Raw genomic sequence first — 22515 nt, forward strand, 5'->3', positions numbered from 1 at the left:
AAAAAAAAAAAAAGGATTCCTAAGCCAGGCACAGTGGCTCGAGCCTGCAATCCTAGCACTTTGGGAAGCTGAGGTATGTAAATCATTTGAGCCCAAGAGTTCAAGACCAGCCTGGCAGCAGAGTATGACTTCTTCTCTTAAAAAAAAAAAAAATTAATTAATTAAAAAAAAAAAAGTATTCCTGACTCAGACCTATTGGATAAAAGTCTCTGGGGGTGACCCATAGAAACCTCAACTTTTAAACAAGGTTCTGTGGTGATTTCTACCCACATGATGTGTTTTGGGAGGCAATAATCTAAAGATATCCTTCAGCCAGTATTAGTCCTGGTAAAGACACACCATTCTGTTCACTCTGCTTATGACAAAGAAACATTTGTCAAATGCCTCCACGTGCAAATAACTGGCTTGACCAGTGAGACTTTCATTCACAAAATTCTCAGGGAAAGGCACAGTACTTTAAATGCTTTCCTCAGGGAAGGTCATATTGTCAGATTTCCAACAGGTTTAGAATTCTTGTCCTTAGGACCCCTTTGCATCCCTACCTCCGTCCTAGGATGACTGAAGGATGCTACAGAGAACAGCATGTTAATCTGCACTTTCTCTTAATGTGGCTTAAGAAAAAAAGACACCCACCATTTTTCACCCCAACAAAGACTTTCTGTGTCTTGGGGTTAGGAAGCCAAGAGTTTGAATGTGCTCAAGTGTCTCCAAATGGTAACATAGTGGGATTTGTCTAGAGGGCTTGCCCAGAGCTTCTTGAAAACAACTTTAAAAACACAGCAGTAATCGCTGCACTTGGGGAGGCTGAAGTGGGCAGATCACCTGAGGTCAGAAGTTCAAGACTAGCCAGGCCAACATGACAAAACCCTGTCTCTACTAAGAATATAAAAATTAGCCAGGCATGGTAGCATGTGCTTGTAGTCTCAGCTACTAGGGAGGCTGAGGCACGAGAATCGCTTGAACCTGGGAGGAGAAGGTTGCAGTGAGCTGATATTGTGCAGCTGCACTCCGGCCTGGGCAACAAAGCGAGACTCCATCTCAAAAATAAAATAAAATAAAACAAACACATAGAAGACCAGAGTGCCATCCTCCATCACTTCTGTCTGCAGAAAAGAGGCTAGTTATTAGAAAGGGAGAGAAAGGTAGTCATGAAAGGGATAGGGAATGGGTAGGCAGTCACTGCTGTGATGAGCAGGATGGGAGAGATTTCAAAGCATTCCTACATCAAACACAACCCCCGCAATCGGGGCCCCTCTGCTCTCATCTCCCGTGGAGAACTCAGCACCAGGACCCAGCAGGGCAAGTGACCATTGGGAATTCATGGCTTGACAAGTAATAAAATTAGTAAGACATTTCTCCCATATTCTGTGAACATCTAAGAGACAAACTTTAAAGTTACTCAAAATATGTTATATTCACATCTTTCTACATTTCCCCAAATAATATCTTCCAATCTCTCCTTAGATAATTATAAATTAAGATAATTTTAGAGTAAATTTATAGTATAGCTAAGACCTGTGTTAGAAATTAATCTCTAGTTCCTTTGGTTCGAGAATGTCTTTTCCCTAGCCTAATTTTCTCCTAACAACAAAATGCCCATACATAGTAAATCCTTGGTAAATATCTGTTGAATTTGAGTATGAGATGACCAGAGTCTTGACTTCCAATCTTCGGAGATTAAGGGAGTGGAGAGAAGGGTGAATGTAGCTTTCTTTATGCAATTATCAGAGAAATGCTATTGGGTTTGAACAAATATTGAACAACTCCTCCTCACTCTCACCCACAACTGTAAAAACAAAACAAAACAGTATTTTTAAAAACCTCACTCTTTTAGGACATTTTCTTCCCTCAGAAAGGCTAAATCTCCAAAATTTTACTTGATGGAGCTGGTGTGGATAGCTAATGGGTGCATCAAAATCAAGGTCTAATTATATCAGGAAGGACCTAGCCTTTGCCCTAGATGCTCAGCAGGAAAAACCTAGTCTTTGTTGCCATGAAAGCTGCCAGGACACCAAGGCAGCCTGATTTTTCTGAAACCTTAGAGAATAGGCCCTTAATCTGAGGGGTTTTGGTCAGACTTGCCAGACAGGCTGACTTTTCTGCCCTAAACCTTGGGTTGCAGTTGGCTCGATGTCTTCCCCAAAGAGGCTTACAAAGCCAGTCTTCCTTCTTGACCCATGGGACCTCTGGGCTTAGGAGTTATGATATGATAAGTATTATTTGGGGGAATGCTGTGAAAGCTGGGACATCTTGCAGATAAAACTGGCTATTAAAATCTGGCCAGAGGTGGAGGAAGGGGCATTGTGAACTCAGCAGCATCTTATTTGCTGATACTTTTGCATAAACAGCAGAGAGGGAGAGCAGTGAAGAACATGTCTACATTTTAAGGCTGACCTACCTCTGAAGAGCTCTATCATTTCCTAACTAGGGTGCTAGGGAAGAACTTTTATTTTTCTCCTCTTAAAAATTATTTAGGACCTTTGTCATCTGACTGGCTACATCACAAAACTGAAATAGCAAAATCAAGTTTGAAGGGCTATTTTCAGCACAGGGATTCCATTTCCAATCAAACTCAAGAACGCCAGCAGTGCAGGAACCACAGATCCCTTTAAATTTGTGCTCATTCCTAGGCATCCACCCTCTGTCGGCTCCCCTCAACCTGGGGACACCCCTTCTCCATACTGCAGCAAGTTCAGGTCCACCGGTAGTTTACATTTTGACAGGGCTTTGTTTATTCACAAGTCCACATCCCTGGAAGGAACTGGCTCCCTGAGCTGTGATGGCTTCTATTCTAAAGACTTCCTTAGGGTGGAATTTTAGGCAACAGCTCAATCACTCCCTTATGACAAGTGGATCAGTAAAACAATAATAAAACCTCGGTTACCATAACTCAAGCTGTAATAGATTAAGTTGTCAAGGGTACTTGATATAAGCTCTGAGTAGCCTCTTTAGAATCTTTATTCACACAGGGTTTTAGGAAACCACCATTTTTCATTACTACCGTGTCTAAATAACCTCTATTTATCTAATTTGCTATTTTCCCACGGCCCCCCAAAAAGGGAAACATTAAAATAAATACTCAAGGAAGTTTTAAAGTCATTGTAAAGCTGGTCTTTGTAACCTTTCTACTCTTCATTTCCTGTGCCAATTGCACTTTTATTTCCCGTCTCTCTACACTCAGTAAACAAAACTATATTATCAAGGGAAAGACGTGAGCCCATTAACATCGTGAGCCCTCACATTTCACTCGCAAGAGACGACACAGCACTTATCTGATGGAGCAGAAGCTCTAATTGCTTCGAGGTACAAGTCCATCCAAACCTCTGAGATCTCACCCGTCCTCTGGAAGCCTTTGCGCCCTCCAGACAAGATCCTCGGTGAAAGCAAGCACCGCACCTTGACTGTGCCAGCCTCCCAGAGAGGTTCCACTACCACCCTGGATGCTTTATTTCAACAACCCAGCCGGAGGGGAAAATCTGCTAAACTTCCCCACAAGGCAGAAACTTTATCAAAACCTGGCACTACAACACTGGCCCTCATCACGCTGCCACAAATTGCGAGGGATATAGAAAGCTGCGAAGTCACGTGAAAAGGAAGCCTAGTCAAAAAGTGAAGATGTTGTCCTGCCCTAGGCACACAGAACTCACAGCATAAAATGTAGGGCCATGAGTCATAGGAAAGGAAGAAGAAAGGGAAAAAACCAAGCATCTGCTCTAGGTTTAGAAGAAGGATAATAACATCAGTGCCCAGAAAACCGAATGCGCAGAGGACTCAGGAGAAGGGAAGAGGAGTAACTTTCCCTATCCTGGAGGTAGGCGAAGAGCCGTCTCCACCCTCCGCGCGCCAGGCGCCCGTTTAACCTTTTCTACGCCGCGAGCCCACACTCCGCCCCAGAGGGACTAGTCCCCCACGATCTAGAGCAATAGCGACTCGCGCCCCTCCATCCCCTCGCCCTCACCCAAGCGGCGGGTCCTTCCTTTCTCCCCCCACCTCGCCCAATACCTGTCCCAGAGCAGGCGTCCTGCGCTCTCGCCCCGCCGTTGCCCAGGCAGTCCCTGGCCGGGCCACCTCTCCCTGGGGCTGGGGGGCGCCGGGCGGGGGCCCAAGGCTGCTTTGGCTAAGTTGGCGGCGGGGCAGGAGCGGGGAGCGAAGCGCCAGTCGGGACCTGGGCCATGCGGGGAGGCCGCCCATTGGCCGGCCAGCGCCACGTGGCCACCCCCGCCGGTATATTAGGCCACTATTTCCCTCTGTCTCGCTCGCCATGGCCCGGCGACGGCAGCTCGGGTAGAGAGGGTAGGCGGAGCGCCGCAGACGGCGGCGGTCCTGCCCAGCCTCTGCCCGGCTCCGCACTCCGGCCCCGGCCTGCGCCCTCAGGACATTGGGGCCAGAACCATGAGCTCCTACCTGGAGTATGTGTCGTGCAGCGGCGGCAGCGGGGTCGGCGGCGACGTGCTCAGTCTGGCACCCAAGTTCTGCCGCTCCGACGCCCGGCCGGTGACTCTCCAGCCCGCCTTCTCCCTGGGCAGCGGCGACGGCGCCTTCGTCAGCTGTCTGCCCCTGGCCGCCGCCCGACCCGCGCCTTCGCCCCCGGCCACGCCCGCGCGGCAGCTCGCACCGCCGCCGGCCGCACCACAGTACGCGCCGTGCATCCTGGAGGGGACCTCCGAGCCGGGCGCAGCACCTGCCGCGGCGGCGGGGGGCGCGGACTACGGCTTCCTCCGGCCCGGGCCCGCGTACGACTTCCCGGGCGTGCTGGGGCGGGCGGCCGACGACGGCGGGCCTCACGTCCACTACGCCACCTCGGCCGTCTTCTCGGGCGGCGGCTCCTTCCTCCTCAGCGGCCAGGTGGATTACGCGGCCTTTAGCGAGCCCGGCCCCTTCCCGGCGTGTCTCAAAGAGCCAGCCGATGGCCACCCCGGTGCCTTCCAGACCGCATCCCCGGCCCCAGGCGCGTACCCCAAGTCCGTCTCTCCCGCCTCCGGCCTCCCAGCCGCCTTCAGCACGTTCGAGTGGATGAAAGTGAAGAGGAACGCCCCTAAGAAAAGTAAGTCCGCGGGCCTTGGATGGGGCCATCTGAGGTTGGGGACGCAGACTCCCCCCGGAATTGCGCTGGGAGCGCGGTGCCGCTGCCTCTCTAGACAGCGGTTGGGGTTTTGTGGAGGAGACGCGGTCCCGGGCGAGTTCCATTGAGCATGCCTCGAGAACAGACTCGGAAAATGTGCCAGGCATTGAGAAAATTTCAGAAAGGAGCTCTCCGTGGAGTTTCTCCTGGCACAAACTGTGTTCCTAGGGACCCCGGAGGGCCACGCTGGGACTTCGATTCTAACTAGCTCCACTGCTAGCCCACATTCTGTCCCCGGCCTCTGGCCCCGCTGACGCCCTGTCTTTACGTTTCAGGCAAACTCGCCGAGTATGGGGCAGCTAGCCCCTCCAGCGCGATCCGCACGAATTTCAGCACCAAGCAACTGACAGAACTGGAAAAAGAGTTTCATTTCAATAAGTACTTAACTCGAGCCCGACGCATCGAGATAGCCAACTGCTTGCAGCTGAATGACACGCAAGTCAAAATCTGGTTCCAGAATCGCAGGATGAAACAGAAGAAAAGGGAACGAGAAGGGCTTCTGGCCACGGCCATTCCTGTGGCTCCGCTCCAACTTCCCCTCTCTGGAACAAGCCCCACCAAGTTTAGCAAGAGCCCGGGCAGCCCTTCTCAGTCCCAAGAGCCTTCGTGAGGCCGGGACTTGGAGCCAAGAAACCGTGGCCTGCAGAAGTCCCAGGCTACCCCCGCCCCCGCCCTTATCTAGACTTAGGAGCTCAGTTTGGGATGGAGGTGGGAGAACAGAAATGAGTAGGGATTTCACTTAGGAAATGAAGTACTTTAGTTGGCTTCTGGGTTCCAGACTATATATCCAGATATTAACTGGCTATCTCCTAAACCACTTGTTTGGTTCTGATTTGTGTCTTACCAGGGAAAAGGTGACCAGCTGCCAGTCCAGCTCTGGTGCTGTCTTTGCCTCAGTCATATGCAATTCTTGGTGCAGAGTGGCAAACCTTCAGTTGCTGAGTTCTGTCAGCCCTCTGATATGCTCAGAAGAGCACCTGCCCAAAGCTGTTCTGGTTTTAATTGAAAGGACAAGGCTACATGTATTCAGCTTTTTGAGATAACCAAAGCTAGTTAGGGTTTCCTTGATATAGCTAAGCTGCTTCAATGATTTTCACATTTGCACTCCAGTTTTTTTTTTTCCTTAAAAAGTGGTTTCTACCTCTCCATGTGCCTAAGTGAAGATACAATCTCTGTTTAGTTACTAGCTGAACAAATTCACAGAGTGGGTAAAGAGTAGAATCTGAACTGTATCTTGACATCAGTTATTCAAACTTGAATGTAAATATATACATTATGTATAGTTTTTAAAAGGTTTGCTTGCAACGACCTTATAAGTGACATTTAATGTCATAGCATGTAAAGGGTGTTTTTTTTTGTAATAAAAATTATAGAATCTGCTGCTCTCTGCCTTCTTACACTCTTTCACCATGATTCACTTTCTTTAAAGTTGATTCCGTTTCCTGTACTTGAATTTACTTGACCTGCTATGAGAATTTATGTTGATAACTTTTTTTTTTTTTTCTTTGAGATGGGGTCTTGCTCTGTTGCCCACGCTTGAGTGCAGTGGCACAATCTTGGCTCATCGCAACCTCTGCCTCCCAGGTTCCAGTGATTCTCCTGCCTCAGCCTCCTGAGTAGTTGGGATTACAGGTATGAGCCACCACACCTGGCTAATTTTTCATATTTTTTTAGCACAGACAGGATTTCACCATGTTGGCCAGGCTGTTCTTGAACTCCTGACCTCAGGTGATCTGCCCTCTTGGGCCTCCCAAAGTACTAGGATTGCAAGTGTGAGCCACCACACCTGGCTGATAACTTCTAAAAATAATATTTCTTACAGGTTATGTACACACCCAGCAAGTTATGGACAATTATCTGAGTAGTTTAAGAGAGAAAACTACTCTGCCAAATGTCCATGTAACTATGGGAAATACTTTCCTTACCTACAGTGTCCTGGTTTTATGGTAGGTGTGTAGTCTGCACATTAACTCAAGTATTGGGTGCCTACTGTGGAATGTTGTAAAGAAAAGGAGACGCTTAGGAAATATCTTATTCTTTTGTCTCCTGTCCTCACAAAAGGAAGAGGAAAAGTGACTTTGTTTCTTGGTTAGTGTTCTCTGAGAAAGGCAGCTGCACATCAAAAAGTTCTCAATGGCTGAATTCCCATTTCCAAAGTCAAGAGTTACAAAGAAGGCTGGAAAAGGCTAGTAGTCACAAGCTTCTACTTCCTGTAACCCAGACTGAGCATCTGACTGAGACGAAGCACAGAAGGTGTCTTTCTGATTTCAAAAATGAAATATTTTCAAATAAATTATTTCAAAGAAGTACAAGCACCCAATTTGAAAGTGGACAAGAGAGTATGTGGTTAAAAAAATCTCAAAACCTCTTCTCTGTTTTCACCCTCTGTTTCCTCTCATTTCTCATTTCTGGAGGCATTCGTAGTTGACCAGGGTTTATGTAACCTTGCCGAAATATGAGAATAAAAAGATGCAATGTAAACACACAAAATCAAGTGGATACTTGGAATAATTTTTGGGAGTAGATCATTTTCCTTATTTTATAGCTATATCTTTAAGTTCTTTCTACAGTTCAACAGAAAGGCTTAAAGGCCCAAATAATTCAAATAAGAATCTCAGGTCTTTCAAGCTAGATTTCTAGATTCCAGTAGAATGTTTCAAATCTAATGATTCATAAATCTAAGCAACTGTGAAAGATTACCTTTCCTATAAAACAGCAATGTGATCAATGTGATTAGTCCTCTTAGAAAATTGAAGTTACACTCAAGTTCTCATTCTTTGCACCTATAGTTGAATGGAGTTCAAGAAATAAAATGATCAGCTCTAACCAACTCAGCTGATCAGACAGAGGAAAACGATATCACTTAAAAAGCCGGTCTGTCAATATTATTCTTATGTTTCCCCATCTGCCCTTCAATAACTTGATGCTAATTGAATCTTGTTTGAAACAACGGCCTCCCTCTGAGCTCTGCTGCTATTTGAAGGAACTTGTTAAAGGACTTGTGATCTGCTTGCTTACAGCCACCCCTGGGCTTCCCCTGCAGGGGTCTTTGACATGACAATGTTTCCTTTTTGATAAGCATTTAAATGTACACCTAAACAACAACAAAATACCAACGTGCTTGGTCATTTCCTTAATCTATCACCCTTTTCTCTGAGAAAATAAAGCTTTTCCTTCTGAAGCTAGTACTAGCACTTAGCCCTGATGGATGTCTTCCTTGATGAAGGTGGCTATTATGACATTCGTATAATGCTGTTCTATGAATCAGGCCAATATTAGCTATTTTTTGCCCAACCCCAGGGATCTTTAAAAGCTTTCTTAATGCAGATCACTGTACAGCTATATTCAGTATTAGGAAGAGTCCTGGCTGGAGATCGGGATGAACTAGGTGATCTCTGGAGGTCCCTCTCCCAGCAATGAAAATGCTGCAATTCAGTGACTTCTGCATACTTTATTTTAGACTTATCATTTGAAGGGAGTTAGGTTCTAAGAGAAAGCAAATGTACTCTCTAGGATTACAGTGATACTGTGTTTATACAGGAAAAGAGGATTTTATACACTGTCAAATACATCTTGTCAGTGGAGATACCTAGGCAATGTGGACCATTTACAGAGCATTCCTTTCCCCATTATTCTGAGCCTTGTGCTATTTTGAGTCAAATCTCCATGAAGTATGAGGTTAGTACATAAACTGCAGCTATTCAATCCCATTTCTATTTTACAAGATTTCAAACTAAATATGATAATTTACCCTCCAGCGATCTGTTGCAAGAATGAATACACAGTGGACAGTTCTGGCTGTTATATAACTATTCAGTGTTCCTTTGTCTTCACATAATGAGCATGTGTCTACTTTTCTGGATCAGGATAATTGGGAGTGAGGAAAAGGAAAACATTTAATAATAAATAAAATTCCCATAACTTGAGTACTAGCAAACAAGGGCTTTGCTGATATAAAAACCTAAAGCATTGTCACCTAGAGTTTCAAAAGATTAATTGTGTGTGATTTATGCTGCCTCATTCTCAAATATGGTGAGGCCCAACCCCAGAAGAGGTTGTCTGATTATCATATCATCTGAAAAAAAAAAGCAGCAGGCTCAGGAGAGTTGCATTAGCTCTGAAGCTCTTAATTATTTCTTATGGCCAAAGAAATGATCTTTATTTGCTGAATATTGAATTTGAAAACCTCGGGATCTAATCAAGTTCTGAGAGATGTTTAGTCTGACCACAGACCTCTCAACAAGAAAAATGCCCGTTGTTAAAACTTTATTTGTGGTTTTAAAGTAAAACCATCCTGGACATATCTCACAAATAATGATAAATATCCGTCTAAATAGAAAGGAAGATGTTCATGGTTTTTACCTCTAATGTTTTCAAGTCATGAACATGCAACAAATCTGCAAAATAACTCTATTTCAACATCTCATTTTGAATTGCTTATTAAGTTTGTTATTCAGAAATAAAATTTCAATAGAAACTGTTTAACTAAATTCAATAATGAATCAAGAGGACAAAAATCCTAAATATTCGTGTGGAAGGAGGGTCTACTACTGAGCTTGTAAAGATTTCAACACAATCTCTTCTCCTTCTAGAAATCTTATTGATATATTTTGGAAAGAAGGGCTGAAGAGTAGTCATTTGGACTTGTAATAGCTAATAAACTGTTGCAAGTTAAAATTGACACTTTCAAGGCATTTCTAGAAGATACTAGACTCTTTAGCACACTGAATTCTTAGGAATTTTTCAGAGCCTAGGCTTATACAATTTGCGGAGACATCTGTAAGGGAAAAAAAAATACAAAATTGTCAATACAAAATTCCCAGGATGTGGACTGGCTCAAGTTAGTGAAGTTTAAGTTTCACTGGTTTCATAGTAAATCCATACCTGCCCCTTCCTTGAAATCATTGCTTTTTCTTCACTGCCATCATTACCTATGAGATGATAGCAATGATTGGAGTCAGAGTCACTGTTTGTTTCTCTTCAAATGCATCAAATTAGTGGATAATGGGGACAAGGGCAAGTTGGCACTCTGTTCTACTCTCTTAGCATCTCAATCTCACTGTGCTCTTCTGGGCTATACTGGCTGGCTGACTTAAGCCAGTGGACTTACTTCACTGCCTTAGAATGGGAACCCTATTCTAAGATTCCTAGAGGTTCTCTTCCGTTGTGTTTTCTTCTCAAAGATACGAACAGAAGAGAAAGATATAGCTGAAGACAATGCAACCACATTGTTAGTGTCTAAACATTTCCTAGGTTGGAACCGCTAAGGCCGAAGTAAAGGACGAAAAAATAACATCATTATTTTTTTCTTTTCTTAGAAATGGGATCTTGTTTTGTTGCCCAGGCTGGTCTCGAACTCTTGGGCTTAAGTGATCCTCCTACCTCAGCCTCCCAAGTAGCTGGAACTATAGGCATGCATCGCCACACCCAGTAAGAATATTATACTTAAGGGAGGAGACCTGGATTTCAGTTCCAGCTGTGTTTTCTGATTAAAAGGAAAAATAATTTTCCTGATCTCAGATTCTCCTATAAGACAAAGTGGGTTGGGATGGATGATCATTACATTCCCTTATCACCTTAGTATTTCTTCACAATCCTTCACTCTGCTGGTTATTACTGAAGAGTTTATTTAGTAGTACTGTAGCTCTGTAAGAATAATGTCAACAAGAGGCTGGGATTGAAGTAATATCTGAGACCTTTCAAAATTAATCTATCTGGTTTTAAAATCTATGTACATATGTATATGTGAACTAGGTAATGTTCCTCATTAGTCGACCTGGTTAACTAAAAGCTAACGATGGTGATAGCCTCCAAAAAGACCACTTCCCTTTGAACAGGTAAACTAGATTCTAACAAGAGGTTTTTCAAATGGGTGTCAGCACTTCCCATTTGGATTCTCAATCTCCTTGTCCTTAATTCCATACTTCAAAGTTGACAACTTCCAAATAGAGAAGTGATATTGAATGTTTTCTCTACCTTTCAGATAAATGGGACTCTGTTCTGTTGAAGAAAAAAAATATGGATAAACAAATCTCTCCTCCTTTCCATTAGTCACCAAATCCTGTCTATTTCTCCCTCTCCGTTACCTCAGTCTTCATCATTTCTCACTCAGCAATGCAACTGATGCCTTACTGGTCACTTTGCCTCCAGTCTCCTTCCCAGTCAATCCATTTGAAAGCCCTGCTTTCATTGCATCGTTCCACTTTGAACTCTCAGTAGCTCCTGGTAGCAAGTAGAAGAAACTCAGACGTCTTTAGCTTGGGATTCAAGGCCCTTAACACCTGTGTCCAGCCATTTTTTCCCTGATCATGTCCCACCACTGCCTGACACAAAAACTTTACCCCAGTTGGTGTGGACTGTTTATTCTCCCTGCAAGAAGAAACGGGTGCTTTTCTGCCTCTAACCTTTTCTCATGTCATTCCTCTTTCATACTTACTCCTACCTTCTCTCTATCCAAAGTCATCCTTTGTGGCATAGCTCAAACCTCATGACCTCTATAAAACCTTTTTCACATCATCCTAATTAATTAATTGATTAATTTGAGATGAAGTCTCACTCTGTCACCCAGGCTGGAGTGCAGTGGCGAGATCTGGGCTCACTGCAACCTCCACCTCCCAGGTTCAAGCGATTCTCCTGCCTCGGCCACTCAAGTAGCTGGGATTACAGGCGTGTGTCACCATGCCCGGCTAATGTTTTGTATTTTTAGTAGAGATGGGTTTCACCGTGTTAGACAGGATGGTCTTGACCTCCTAGCCTCATGATCCGCTCGCCTCGGCCTCCCAAAATGCTGGGATTATAGGCGTGAGCCCTCATGCCCAGCACATCATCCAAATTTAAAGCTAACTCCTCCGAGCTGCTGTAATATTTATTGTTTGTATTACCTGCTTAAGCATTTAGAATCTCCTGCCACATTATGAGAATTCTCCTGCCTTAGCCTCTCAAGTAGCTGGGATTGCAGGTGCCTGCCACTACACCCGGCTAATTTTTGTATTTTTAGTAGAGACAGGAGTTCATCATGTTGGCCAGGATGGTCTCGAATTCCTGATCTCAGGTGATCCACCCACCTTGGCCTCCCAAAGTGCTGGGATTACAGGCATGACCACTGCACCTGGCCAATCTCTTTTATTCTTACAAAAATTTATAATGCATTTTGTTTGTTGTTTGAGGCTTTTTAATATATTGTATTTGTTGCTTGTTATAGTTTTTGGAGTACCTTATGGAAAGAGAACTCCTGGAGAAAGATCATTGAAACCAAAAGAGGTCTAACATAGGGTTTCTGTAGTAGCAGAAACTATAGTTAAATATAGTAGTTACCATGGTGAACCTTGGAAGCAGACAGTCTTGGGCACAAATCCTGGGACAGATGACTCAGTGTCATTCAGCTCTACATTCCTCCCTTAAAAATGGGAATATTAATGTCTCTACTTCATTGACTTGTGAGGAAGAACAGAGATAACACATGTGGATCATTTAGCACAATGTATAGTGTAACATTTGCTAATTATTAAGACAGAATGGGTGATGAGCATTGTGATAGGCATCTAGGATAGAAAGACAGGGGCTGAGGGAGAGAAATATTTACATATATGACAAATATGTGTTGAGTTCCCAGGTGCCATGAATAGACTATTACCAACACTAGGATTGAAGAGATACTGGAAGGGAAGAATCATTACAGGGAGTATGGCTGGAGAGAATAAGTAAAGGTCTAGGATTATCATTATATTTAGCAAAATACTGGTGGTACATAATTACAGAGGAAAGAAAAATGACAGCTAATGAATGCTTGATGAGTGCAACAGCTGGGCACCCACTAAATTAAGACTCCAAGACCTTAGAAGAAGCCCAAGAGAAATAAAGGATGTAAGGGGTGTCATGCCATTACCACTGCTTCTAGTTTACTGGCTCATTCTGAGCATCACAGAAAACTTAAATCCATCACACTTTCATTCAGTTCTTTCCTGTCCAAAAGGACATGTGAATTCACATACATGGCACTTTGGGAGTCAAGAGCCATAAATTAGAATGCAGTGATGATTTACATGTCTTTGCTACATTGTAGCAACTCGCCCAGAGTTGAATTTATCATTCTTTAAAATAGAGAAGCTCAGGTTGTTGTGTTCTGTGGACATCAAAGTTAAAACAGGAGGGATCAACCACATTAACGCTTGTTGCTGCAGAAAGGAGAAATTCTTCCCTCTACCTACTTTGGCAGTAGGGAATTGTGAATTTTCTCAACTATGCATAAAACTGTAACTATTTCCATTGTGGGTTTATAAAAACCTACTCTTAAACTGGAAAAAAAATAAATAAAAGCTTGCAAAGGACACTTCGGGGTCTAATTAATGGCTGAAGGACAGTTCTAAGTAAATAGAAAGTATTTTATTTTTCCTGATAGCTTACGACCTGTCAAAATAGTGTTAGTATTCAATTGCCTGTATGAGTAATTACTCTATCATATGTACATTTTTTCACCTCCTATTACATTTGAAACTTGAGTCACATTTCGAATATGTTAAGTGTGCTAGCTTTATGCAGGGGGCAAAAAAAAGAAACTATTAGCTTATGAAAGAATTGTAGGCTAGGCGCAGTGGCTCACGTGTGTAATCCCAGCACTTTGGGAGGGCAAGATGGGTGGATCAACTGAGGTGGGGAGTTCAAGACCAGCCTGACCAACATGGAGAAACCCCATCTCTACTAAAAATACAAAAAATTAGCCTGACGTGGTGGCACACGCCTGTAATCCCAGCTACTTGGGAGGCTGAGGTAGGAGAATCGCTTGAACTGGGAGGTGGAGGTTGCGGTGAACCAAGATCCCGCCTTTGTACTCCAGCCTGGGTGGCAAGAACAAAACTCCATCTCAAAAAAAAAAAAAAATGTAGAAAAGATAGATTCAACATAAGTATATAAAATGAGCTCCAAATGATGAATTAAAACTATAACATTTCTTATTCAAAGATAGCATACTATTTATCCCTAAAAATCTTAAATAGATTTTCTTAAACAGACTTTAAAATTTAAACTTCCTTGGGTTAACCTGCCAAGAAAGTCCAATACTCTTCTGTTTTGACAACAAATAAAAGCATACATACAACCAGAATAATCTATCTTACTAGCAGCATATGGTTCCTTTGGAAACTTTAGAAACAGCTGTGTTTGTATCTCTCAAGATACTTCAGAATTGTCACATGGGGAAGCTATCTGAGAATTGTCAAAGTCTGTTTTTATTAAAGGTTTGTAATTTTTGGCTTGGCCCTTGATTTTAAAAAAATTATATATTTTAGAGGACAGTGTTATCTCAACTGGTTCCATGTAAACACAAACAATTGCAACTTAGATATTTTATTACACCAATGAACTGAATTAACTTTGTTCTGAATGAACTAAGAGGAATAAAGATATTGCTTTGTACCTCTCCCTAATTCAACATGTATCACAACGACAAAGGTAAGCTAGCTCCAATTCATATGTAAATAGACTAAACGTTTCAGATGTTCCATTTCTGCCTCCTTCCAATTTTAGTTATAAAACATAATTATCATTTGGAGCTCATAGTGAATAGCTTTGGCTTAAGGCTTTCTCAATTAAGATTATGTAGTATTAGGGTCGCTTGTTTATTTATGTACTTATTTATTGTTTTAAAATTAAAGACAGGATCTCACTATGTTGCCCAGGCTGGAGTGCAGTGGCTATTCGCAGGCACAATTATAGATGACTAACTATAGCCTCTAACTGCTAGGCTTAAGCCATCCTCCTGCCTCAGCCTCCCCAATAGCTGGGACTACAGGTGTGTGCCACCATACTCAACTGGTTTATTTTATTTGTTCTATTTTTAATTTTAGGAACACTTTAATAAAGTTCAGCAACACATTTAGGTTGCTAAAAAATCTAAACTTATAAATAGTTTTCTCCCACACTCCTAGAAGGCTTTCTTAGAGGTTGCTCTCTTAGTGAAGAAACAGTTATCTGTTAGTTTCACCTGTTTCTCTCTCTTATTACATTTAATTAATGTAAATTTAATATTTTTATTTAAAAATAGCATGCATGATATGTATCCAGTTTTATAAAATTATTTGTGTACCAAGTTATCTATGTATCTGTCACTCCTGATATCTGAGTATCTACATAGAGCTATCAAGAAAATGTTCACCTAGTATTAATGATGGTTACTTCTACATAGTAAGATTTTGTTGACTTTTTTCTTTGTAGTGATTTTCTATTTTGCTTAAAATTTAAATCATCAAATGTAGAAATAATAAAGTCATTACTTTCAAATATAAGAAAAAGGGCAAAATTCATCTGGTAGCCGCAGTCATTTCGTTTATTTTTGCCAGTGGAAAGTCCCGGAGGAATTAGATAATGCTTCTCATGTGCCAATTCTTGAATAATTAAATAAAAATGTCTGTGATATACATGGGTGTACACATGAGTCAAATGAATGATAGATAAGGTATATCATTCATTTCTTCAACAGGGAATTGTGCATTTGAGTGTCACATATGTTCAATTTTCATCCTACCAGCTGGAAACAAGTTCTGAATTGTGCTGATAAAAGCAGAATTCACGATTAGCAAATCAATAAGAAAAGTATACCTTTAGCTTAAGTAAAATGGAGAATCCAAGAAATGTGGGAAACTATTCTGTTTATCATTTTTCTATATTTATAATATAAAATTAAAGAAATGTTAAAAGCAAGTTTATAAAGATATAGGCAAACTTTTAAAAGAATGCATATTCTTAGTAAGCTTTGCAGTTTTCTGGGGAGCAACACTAAAATATTCTTTCATTTTTGTTGTAGTAAGATTTATAAAATTTGATAGTTGTCTGTGAGATTAACACACATAAAAACACAAGTGTAACTAAGCCTCAAGAAGGTTAGTAAGGGTTAAGTAACCATGATAAGAAAATGCTAATCATGTTGCTAGTTTTATTTAGAAGTTGGCTTATTTCACTAGCAACTTGATCCCTTGAGGTATTCCTGAGAGGACTGAAAACAGATTTTTTCTTTTTTCAGATTGGGTCTCACTTTGTTGCCCAGGCTGGAGTGAAGTGGCATGATCTTGGCTCACTGCAGTCTTGACCTCCCAGGGCACAGGTGATCCTCCCATCCCAGCCTCCTTCCTGAGTAGCTGGGACTATAGATGCGTACCACCACACCCAGCTAATTTTTTGTAGAGACGGGATTTTGCCATGTTGCCCAGGCTGGTCTCAAACTCCTGAACTCAAGTGATCTGCCTGCTTCAGACTCCACAAATGCTAGAATCACAGGTGTGAGCCACTGAGCCTGACTGTCAAATATGTCCTTTTTCTAATGGTATTAGGTATCTTCATTTGGCTGAAATTGTTTAAATCCTGTGGAGGATCTACTATATAGTTGCCACTGTTTTGGCTTGCCCAGTATTCATTTTCTGTCCCTCTAACAACCTGACACTTTTTCTGTGGGAAAAGGAACAGCTGATTCCCATGCCCGTGATGGTAACACCTGCTCTGAAGCCTATTCCAGAGTTACATTCCAGGTGTTGCTGTTGTCTCCTGGGTGTGGAGTACCCTCTGAACCTAGTTTCCTAGCCCTCCTGGAGATAACTAAAGTTAATCATTTTTCCTTTTTAAGCTACCTTTAGTGGGTCCAATGTTTGCCACTCAGAGCACAGTGTGATGCACTGCCCTCAAGGAACTTACAAACTCAGTAGAAAGGGAAATCAGATAAGTCCAAAAATAACGTTAAGTGCTTTATTAGTGCTTCACACGCTTACGACTGTGTCCACGCAGCACAGAATGAAGTGGCAGGATGGCAAGCATCCAGTTGTGTTAACAAATTTGGCAGTGCATTGAAAACATAGGGCTACAATGTCGCTCATAAGATCTCTGGAGAAGGAAACTCTACAACTTCTACTGGTAACTTGCTGCTAGTTACTTCAGAGATTCTGGCAATGGAGAAATGAAGTCATTTTTCCCCCCTCCATCTCTTTTGGTTCTTAAGCACCTTCCTTCTCAGCTCAAAGTGGGAATTTTAGACTAAGTGATGACAAGGATCCCGATACTGATTGCTCTGGCTTAGTTTCATGGTTGGATTAATTTTAATTCCTTCTGTTTCCAAACCCTTCTGTGCTCCACATTGTACTTTGTATACCTGTTTATTATAGACCAATTGCTGTTTATTGCAATTATCTGTATCCACGTCTGTCTCCTCCAGGGCAGGAGCTATAACATATTCATCTTCCTAGCTCTAGCTTCTGTACCATATTTACTTTTGTGTATTGGGTATTATGCTCATTTTACATATTGTAATTGCTGAAAGGATTTTTTTAAAAGACATGCCTGTGTGCCCACTTTGGTCCTGCTAGAAGGTATTATAACCCATGCTTGGGTTATAATGATGAAGTGAGAAAGCCTGTCTCTGTCTCTTCTTTTTCTGAGACTCTTCTGGCCACTAACGGCCTCTCTGTAGGCCTACCAATACTGTCCAGTCGGCAGTGGATTAAGGCAGCTCTAGGTTCTAATGAGCAGTGTTCTATCTTAACCTCGCTGCTTTTTAAAACTATACACAAAGTTTAATGTACTCTTTTGCATGTATGTTACATTTTACAATCAAAAGAAGTTAAATAATGCACATTAAAAAATATGACCTCTCCTAAACATACCAGCTTTCCCTCTGAGTGAGAGATAAGGCTGGGTCGATATGTTTCAAGCTTCTGGAGACAAGAGTGAGACACTGAGAGTGTAACATCAGATGATATTGTAAGATGGATTTACATCAGAATTGTAAGATGGATTAGACTGGAAGAGGCAGAAGTCAGAGAGGCCATTTAGGGATTCATTTCAATGGCCTTGATGAGAGATGATGAAGGCTTGAGGCAATGAAGACAGAAAAACGTAAAACAGGCACTCTGGAGGAAAAATGGGGAGGAGTTAGTGACTGATGCAAAGAGGAGAAATTTATCGTAAAAATATATATAAAATAAAACTTACAACTTTAACCATTTTAAAGTGTATAATTCAGTGGCATTAAGTTCACCCAACATGGCACACTGCAACCTCTCCCTCCCAGGTTCAAAAGATTCTCCTGCCTCAGCCTCCTGAGTAGCTGGGACTACAGGCTCGTGCCACCATGCCAGGCTAATTTTCGTGTTCTTAGTAGAGATGGGGTTTCACCATGTTGGCCAGGATGGTCTTCATCTCCTGACCTCATGATCCACCTGCCTCAGCTTCCCAAAGTGCTAGGAGTACCAGCATGATCCACTGTACCAGCCAATATGATTCTTCTTTTAAGCAAAGTGGGTACAGCTTTGAAACTGTTGACAAATTTCATGATAATCACTGTCATCTGGCTGGGCAGCAGTTTTAGTGGCTGCTGCCTCTTCCAAGTTACTGTGTGCAATAGCAATGTTATCTCCTTGTGATTTCCTGTCTCCGTCTTCAGAACGTATTGAACAATATTAATTCATGTGGTTGTTTTGAAAAACAGGTTTGTCATTACAAATACAATACAGGTTGGGAGTGGTGGCTCATGCCTGTTATGTAATCCCAGCACTGTGGGAGGCTGAGGCAGGAGGATGGCTTGAGCCCACCAGGAGTTCAAAACCAGCCTGGTCAACAACGTGAGATCCTGTCTCCACAAAAAATTAGAAAATTAACTGGGTGTGGTGGTGCGTGCCTGTAATCCCAGCTTCTCAGGAGACAGTGGCAGGAGGATCCCTTGAGCCCAGGAGGCTGAGGCTGCAATGCATTGTGATTGCATCACTGCACTCTAGTATGGGCAATAGAGGGAGACCCTGTCTAAATAAATAAAGAAAAGAGAATAAAAACAAATATACAATATACTTATTTTCAAGTTCTTATTTTGCTTTAAAATGTTTATTAGTCTGTTTAAAAGCTAGTGTAAGATCCTTATAGATACATTAATCAACACATTCACTTGCTCATTTTTCTTTTAATTTTAGTTTTCAAAAACACCCGAAGGCTACATTCATTACAAGGTAATGGACTGCAAAATCTTATTTAATTGCAATGAACATATTTACTGGAGTTACAGAAAAGGAAAAATATGTAATTCTGTACTTCTATCAATTTAAAAGAATCAAAATAACCTCTGGTAATGAGCAAGAGAGTGATTCTCCACTCTCCTTCTCTGTCTCTTCTTCCTTTCTCTCCTCACTCTAGCTTTGCAGATTTTAAGAAAGCAGGAGACCCTGGGCCAGAACATCTTTTGTACTCAGAAGACCCTGGAGACCTGTGGTTCAAAACTCTTGGGAGATGGATGCATCTAACACTTTCCTAGCTTGATTCTGATACAGTGCTTTAGAGTGACTCACCAGTAGCAATTTCTAGAGCCTTCTGCAAACTAAGAATGCTTAGCAGCTTAATTGTCCAGAGGCACCTTGGGCCATGAGCAGTTGCAATGGCTGTGAGTTATTCTAGCGCATTCTCTACTCATCTCTAAGATGGTGCGAGCCTTTTTTGAGGTGACTAACTATGGGCTTACTCAAACTAATGGTCTTATTTATGATTCATGAATGGTCTTATTTTAACAAAATATTTTCCTCAGAAATTTAAAAGTAATAATTAAAAATAGACAAATCATACAAATTCAGGAACACTTTGTACTTTTCAAATTTTCTAGCAGATCCTTATACGATTACAGATACAACTATATTTAATTCAATCTAAGAGGGTTACTTCAAACTGAATTTTCCTGTTGTCTATTTCTGGTTCCTCAGGGATCCTATAAAAAAAATCCAGGGAAATTCCTTGCTGATTGCGGAGATATTAGACTGCAACATATGGTCCACACATGTCATTAGGATTCCTCTAAGGAAAAATGCAAAGGATTATATTTATAATAGTGGGTATGTGTTCAGTGGTTTGGGATGACCCAGGAGATTATTTGATTCTTCTTGTGGAATTTTCTATAGTTAAAAGATGAATCCAGAATTCTGACTGTCTGGTGTGGACATGAGTCTATCTGTAAGTTTTTGCAGGTGGGAAGGCCTGCCAAATTTTCATTAATGGGTAGTGTTTTAAAACCTATTTTTCCTCCTCTTAATGGGGAAGATTTTCTGAGTTTTGCAGATATATTTTAGAGGAATCTTTAAAAATTTTTATTTATTTTTTATTTTTTAAGACAAGGTCTTACTCTGCCACTCAGGTAGGAGGGCAGCGGCATGTTCATAGCTCACTGAAGTCTCAAACTCCTGTGCTCACATGATCCTCCACCTCAACCTCCTGGGTAGCTGGGACCACAGGTGGGCACCACCATGCACAGCTATTTTTTAATTTTTTTTTTTTCTAGAGATGGAGTCTCGCTCTGTCACCTAGGTTGGAGTCCAGTGTCACGATCTCAGCTCACTGCAACATTTGCTTCCTGGGCTCAAGTGATTCTCCTGCCTCAGCCTCCCGAAGTTAACAGAGATGAGGTCTCACTATGTTGGCTAGACTGGTCTTGAACTCCTGGGCTCAAGCAGTCCTCCTGCCCCGGCCTCCCAAAGTGCTGGGATTACTGATGTGAGCTACTGTGCCTGGCCTAGAGGGGTCTTTCGATACAGGTGCCTTCTCAAATAAAAAAGTAATTACTCATAAATTATATGTCATTGACCCCCAAATAAAATGAGTTGAGCCTATTATAGTATTACTAGTTTTGCATCTCCATTAAATAATTCTGAATTTCATTTCTTCTTGTCCTGATGCTTTACCACAATTATATTTTACCACATACGATGGTGATGGTGGAACTAGAGAATGGGTGTCTTAGTCCATCCTGGCTGCTATACCAAAAGTGCCATAAACTGGATGGTTTATAAACAACAGAAACTTATTGCTTACAGTCCTGGAGGCTGGGAAGTTCAGAATCAAGGAGCTGGCAGGCTGGTGACTGATAAGAATCCTCTTCCTCACAGGCAGCGCCTTCCTTCCAGCTATGTTGTCAGATGGTGGAAGTGGCAAAGAAGTTCTCTCAGGCCTCTTTTAAAAAGGGATTAATCCCATTCACATGGGCTTTGCCCCCATGGCTTAATCACCTCCCAATGGCCCTACTTTTAATACTATTACATTAGAGATTACGTTTCATATAGGAATTTGGCAGCGGGGAGAAGGAGGGCACAAACATTGAGACCACAGCGATGGGACATGATTTCTAATGAAATTCTGACACTACCTCAATCCTGGGAGGCCGTGGCTGATAAGCCAGAATCACTTGCTGCTTTGGTCCACGGCCTTGGCTAATGAGGCCATCTCAGAAACTTCACTGTATCTTCCCCATCTTCTGGTAAAATGCCCTATTCTGCAATATAAATTTGTTTTGCATGTATCCAACTTAAACCATTAACGTCCTGAGGAATGTAATGCCTTCCAACAGGCTATACTTGGCCTTTTCATCTGAACATCCTACTCTCAACTCAACATCAATATCTCTTGCCCATCTCACCCCTCCAATAAACTTGGTCCCCTTCCCAAAATTGCCGGTCTGCTGTCACTTGAGTGACAACTATTTCTGCTCACTTCTAGTCTCTCAGGTGGGAACTGTGGGGAAGTATACTTTTCTTCACTCTCGTACACTGCTTCTTTTTACATCCTTTTATTTTTCTCTCAACTGTCTGTATTTGCTTTCCGTTTTCCTCTTCTTTGACATCACATGTGAAGTGTTAATTCTGGCTATTTTCCACAACTTCATGTCCTCATCCAATTCAGCCTCAATCCCACTGCCAGCAATTCGTCATAAACCATTTCCTTCTCTCAATTTTGCTGCTGTCCTGGACTCTAGGCATACTACTGCAAGCTTAATTTATTTTATCTCACTCTCAAGGGTCCCTTCTTGTAAGAATCTTCTCAATGTGTCCAGACTGATTTCTTATTACTGCCAAAATAAATCTTTTACTTCAAAGTGAAGTTATCTTTAAGAGAGGGGATCTCATAGTGTCACCCAGACTGTGATGCACAGTTATGTTCATAGCTCACTACAGCCTCTGACTCCTGGGCTCAAGGGATCCTCCCTTGTAGCTGGGACTACAGGCACATGCCACCACACTGGCTAATTAAAAAAAAAAATTTTAGAGATGGTGTCTTGCTATGTTGCCCAGGTTGGTCTCAAACTCCTGGCTCAAGCTGCCTAGGCCTGCCATGTTGCCTGAATTTCAGGTGTGAGCTACAGCACCCAGCGTTGGTCGGGTGGATTTTCCATTGCCTTTTATTCATATTGAACTCTTATTTGATTCTGATTTTTTAAGGCTTTTTTATTCTTTCTGAAATATTTCTTTTCCAATCCTCCAAATCCACAAATTCAGACCTCTGACTATTCTTTCTCACGGTAGTTTCTTCCTTCCATGCACTTTAAATCAACAAAACAGATCAGAACCATAAAAACGTATTCACATCCTTTGATCTAGTAATTTCAGTTCTGG

General features: G+C 42.0%; 1 protein-coding gene and 1 long non-coding RNA gene across 2 annotated transcripts in view; one reads left to right on the forward strand and one right to left on the reverse strand.

The window, feature by feature from the left end:
• LOC119469788 overlaps nucleotides 1–4103 on the reverse strand; it is a 14979-nt gene extending 10876 nt beyond the window's left edge. Inside the window, exon 1 of the long non-coding RNA XR_005198630.1 lies at nucleotides 4003–4103. This is a non-coding gene — a long non-coding RNA (uncharacterized LOC119469788). The remainder of the gene's footprint in view (nucleotides 1–4002) is intronic.
• A 66-nt stretch (nucleotides 4104–4169) lies between these two features.
• Nucleotides 4170–6502, forward strand: HOXD1 (homeobox D1). Its single transcript, XM_017520456.1, has 2 exons — nucleotides 4170–5044; nucleotides 5398–6502. Exons 1-2 carry the CDS (start codon nucleotides 4393–4395, stop codon nucleotides 5730–5732), a joined length of 987 nt encoding a protein of 328 aa, XP_017375945.1. The 5' UTR covers nucleotides 4170–4392; the 3' UTR covers nucleotides 5733–6502.
• Nucleotides 6503–22515: the final 16013 nt, after the last annotated feature.

The sequence above is a fragment of the Cebus imitator genome, unplaced genomic scaffold, assembly GCF_001604975.1.
Source record: "Cebus imitator isolate Cc_AM_T3 unplaced genomic scaffold, Cebus_imitator-1.0 Scaffold839, whole genome shotgun sequence".
Classification (NCBI taxonomy): Eukaryota; Metazoa; Chordata; class Mammalia; order Primates; family Cebidae; genus Cebus; species Cebus imitator.

Excerpts from the sequence above, each read along its gene's own strand:
- HOXD1 (XM_017520456.1), top strand. The coding sequence starts at position 4,393 with ATGAGCTCCTACCTGGAGTATGTGTCGTGCAGCGGCGGCAGCGGGGTC. Across the intron at positions 5,045-5,397 it reads GAGGAACGCCCCTAAGAAAA|GCAAACTCGCCGAGTATGGG; the intron begins GTAAGTCCGCGG and ends TTTACGTTTCAG.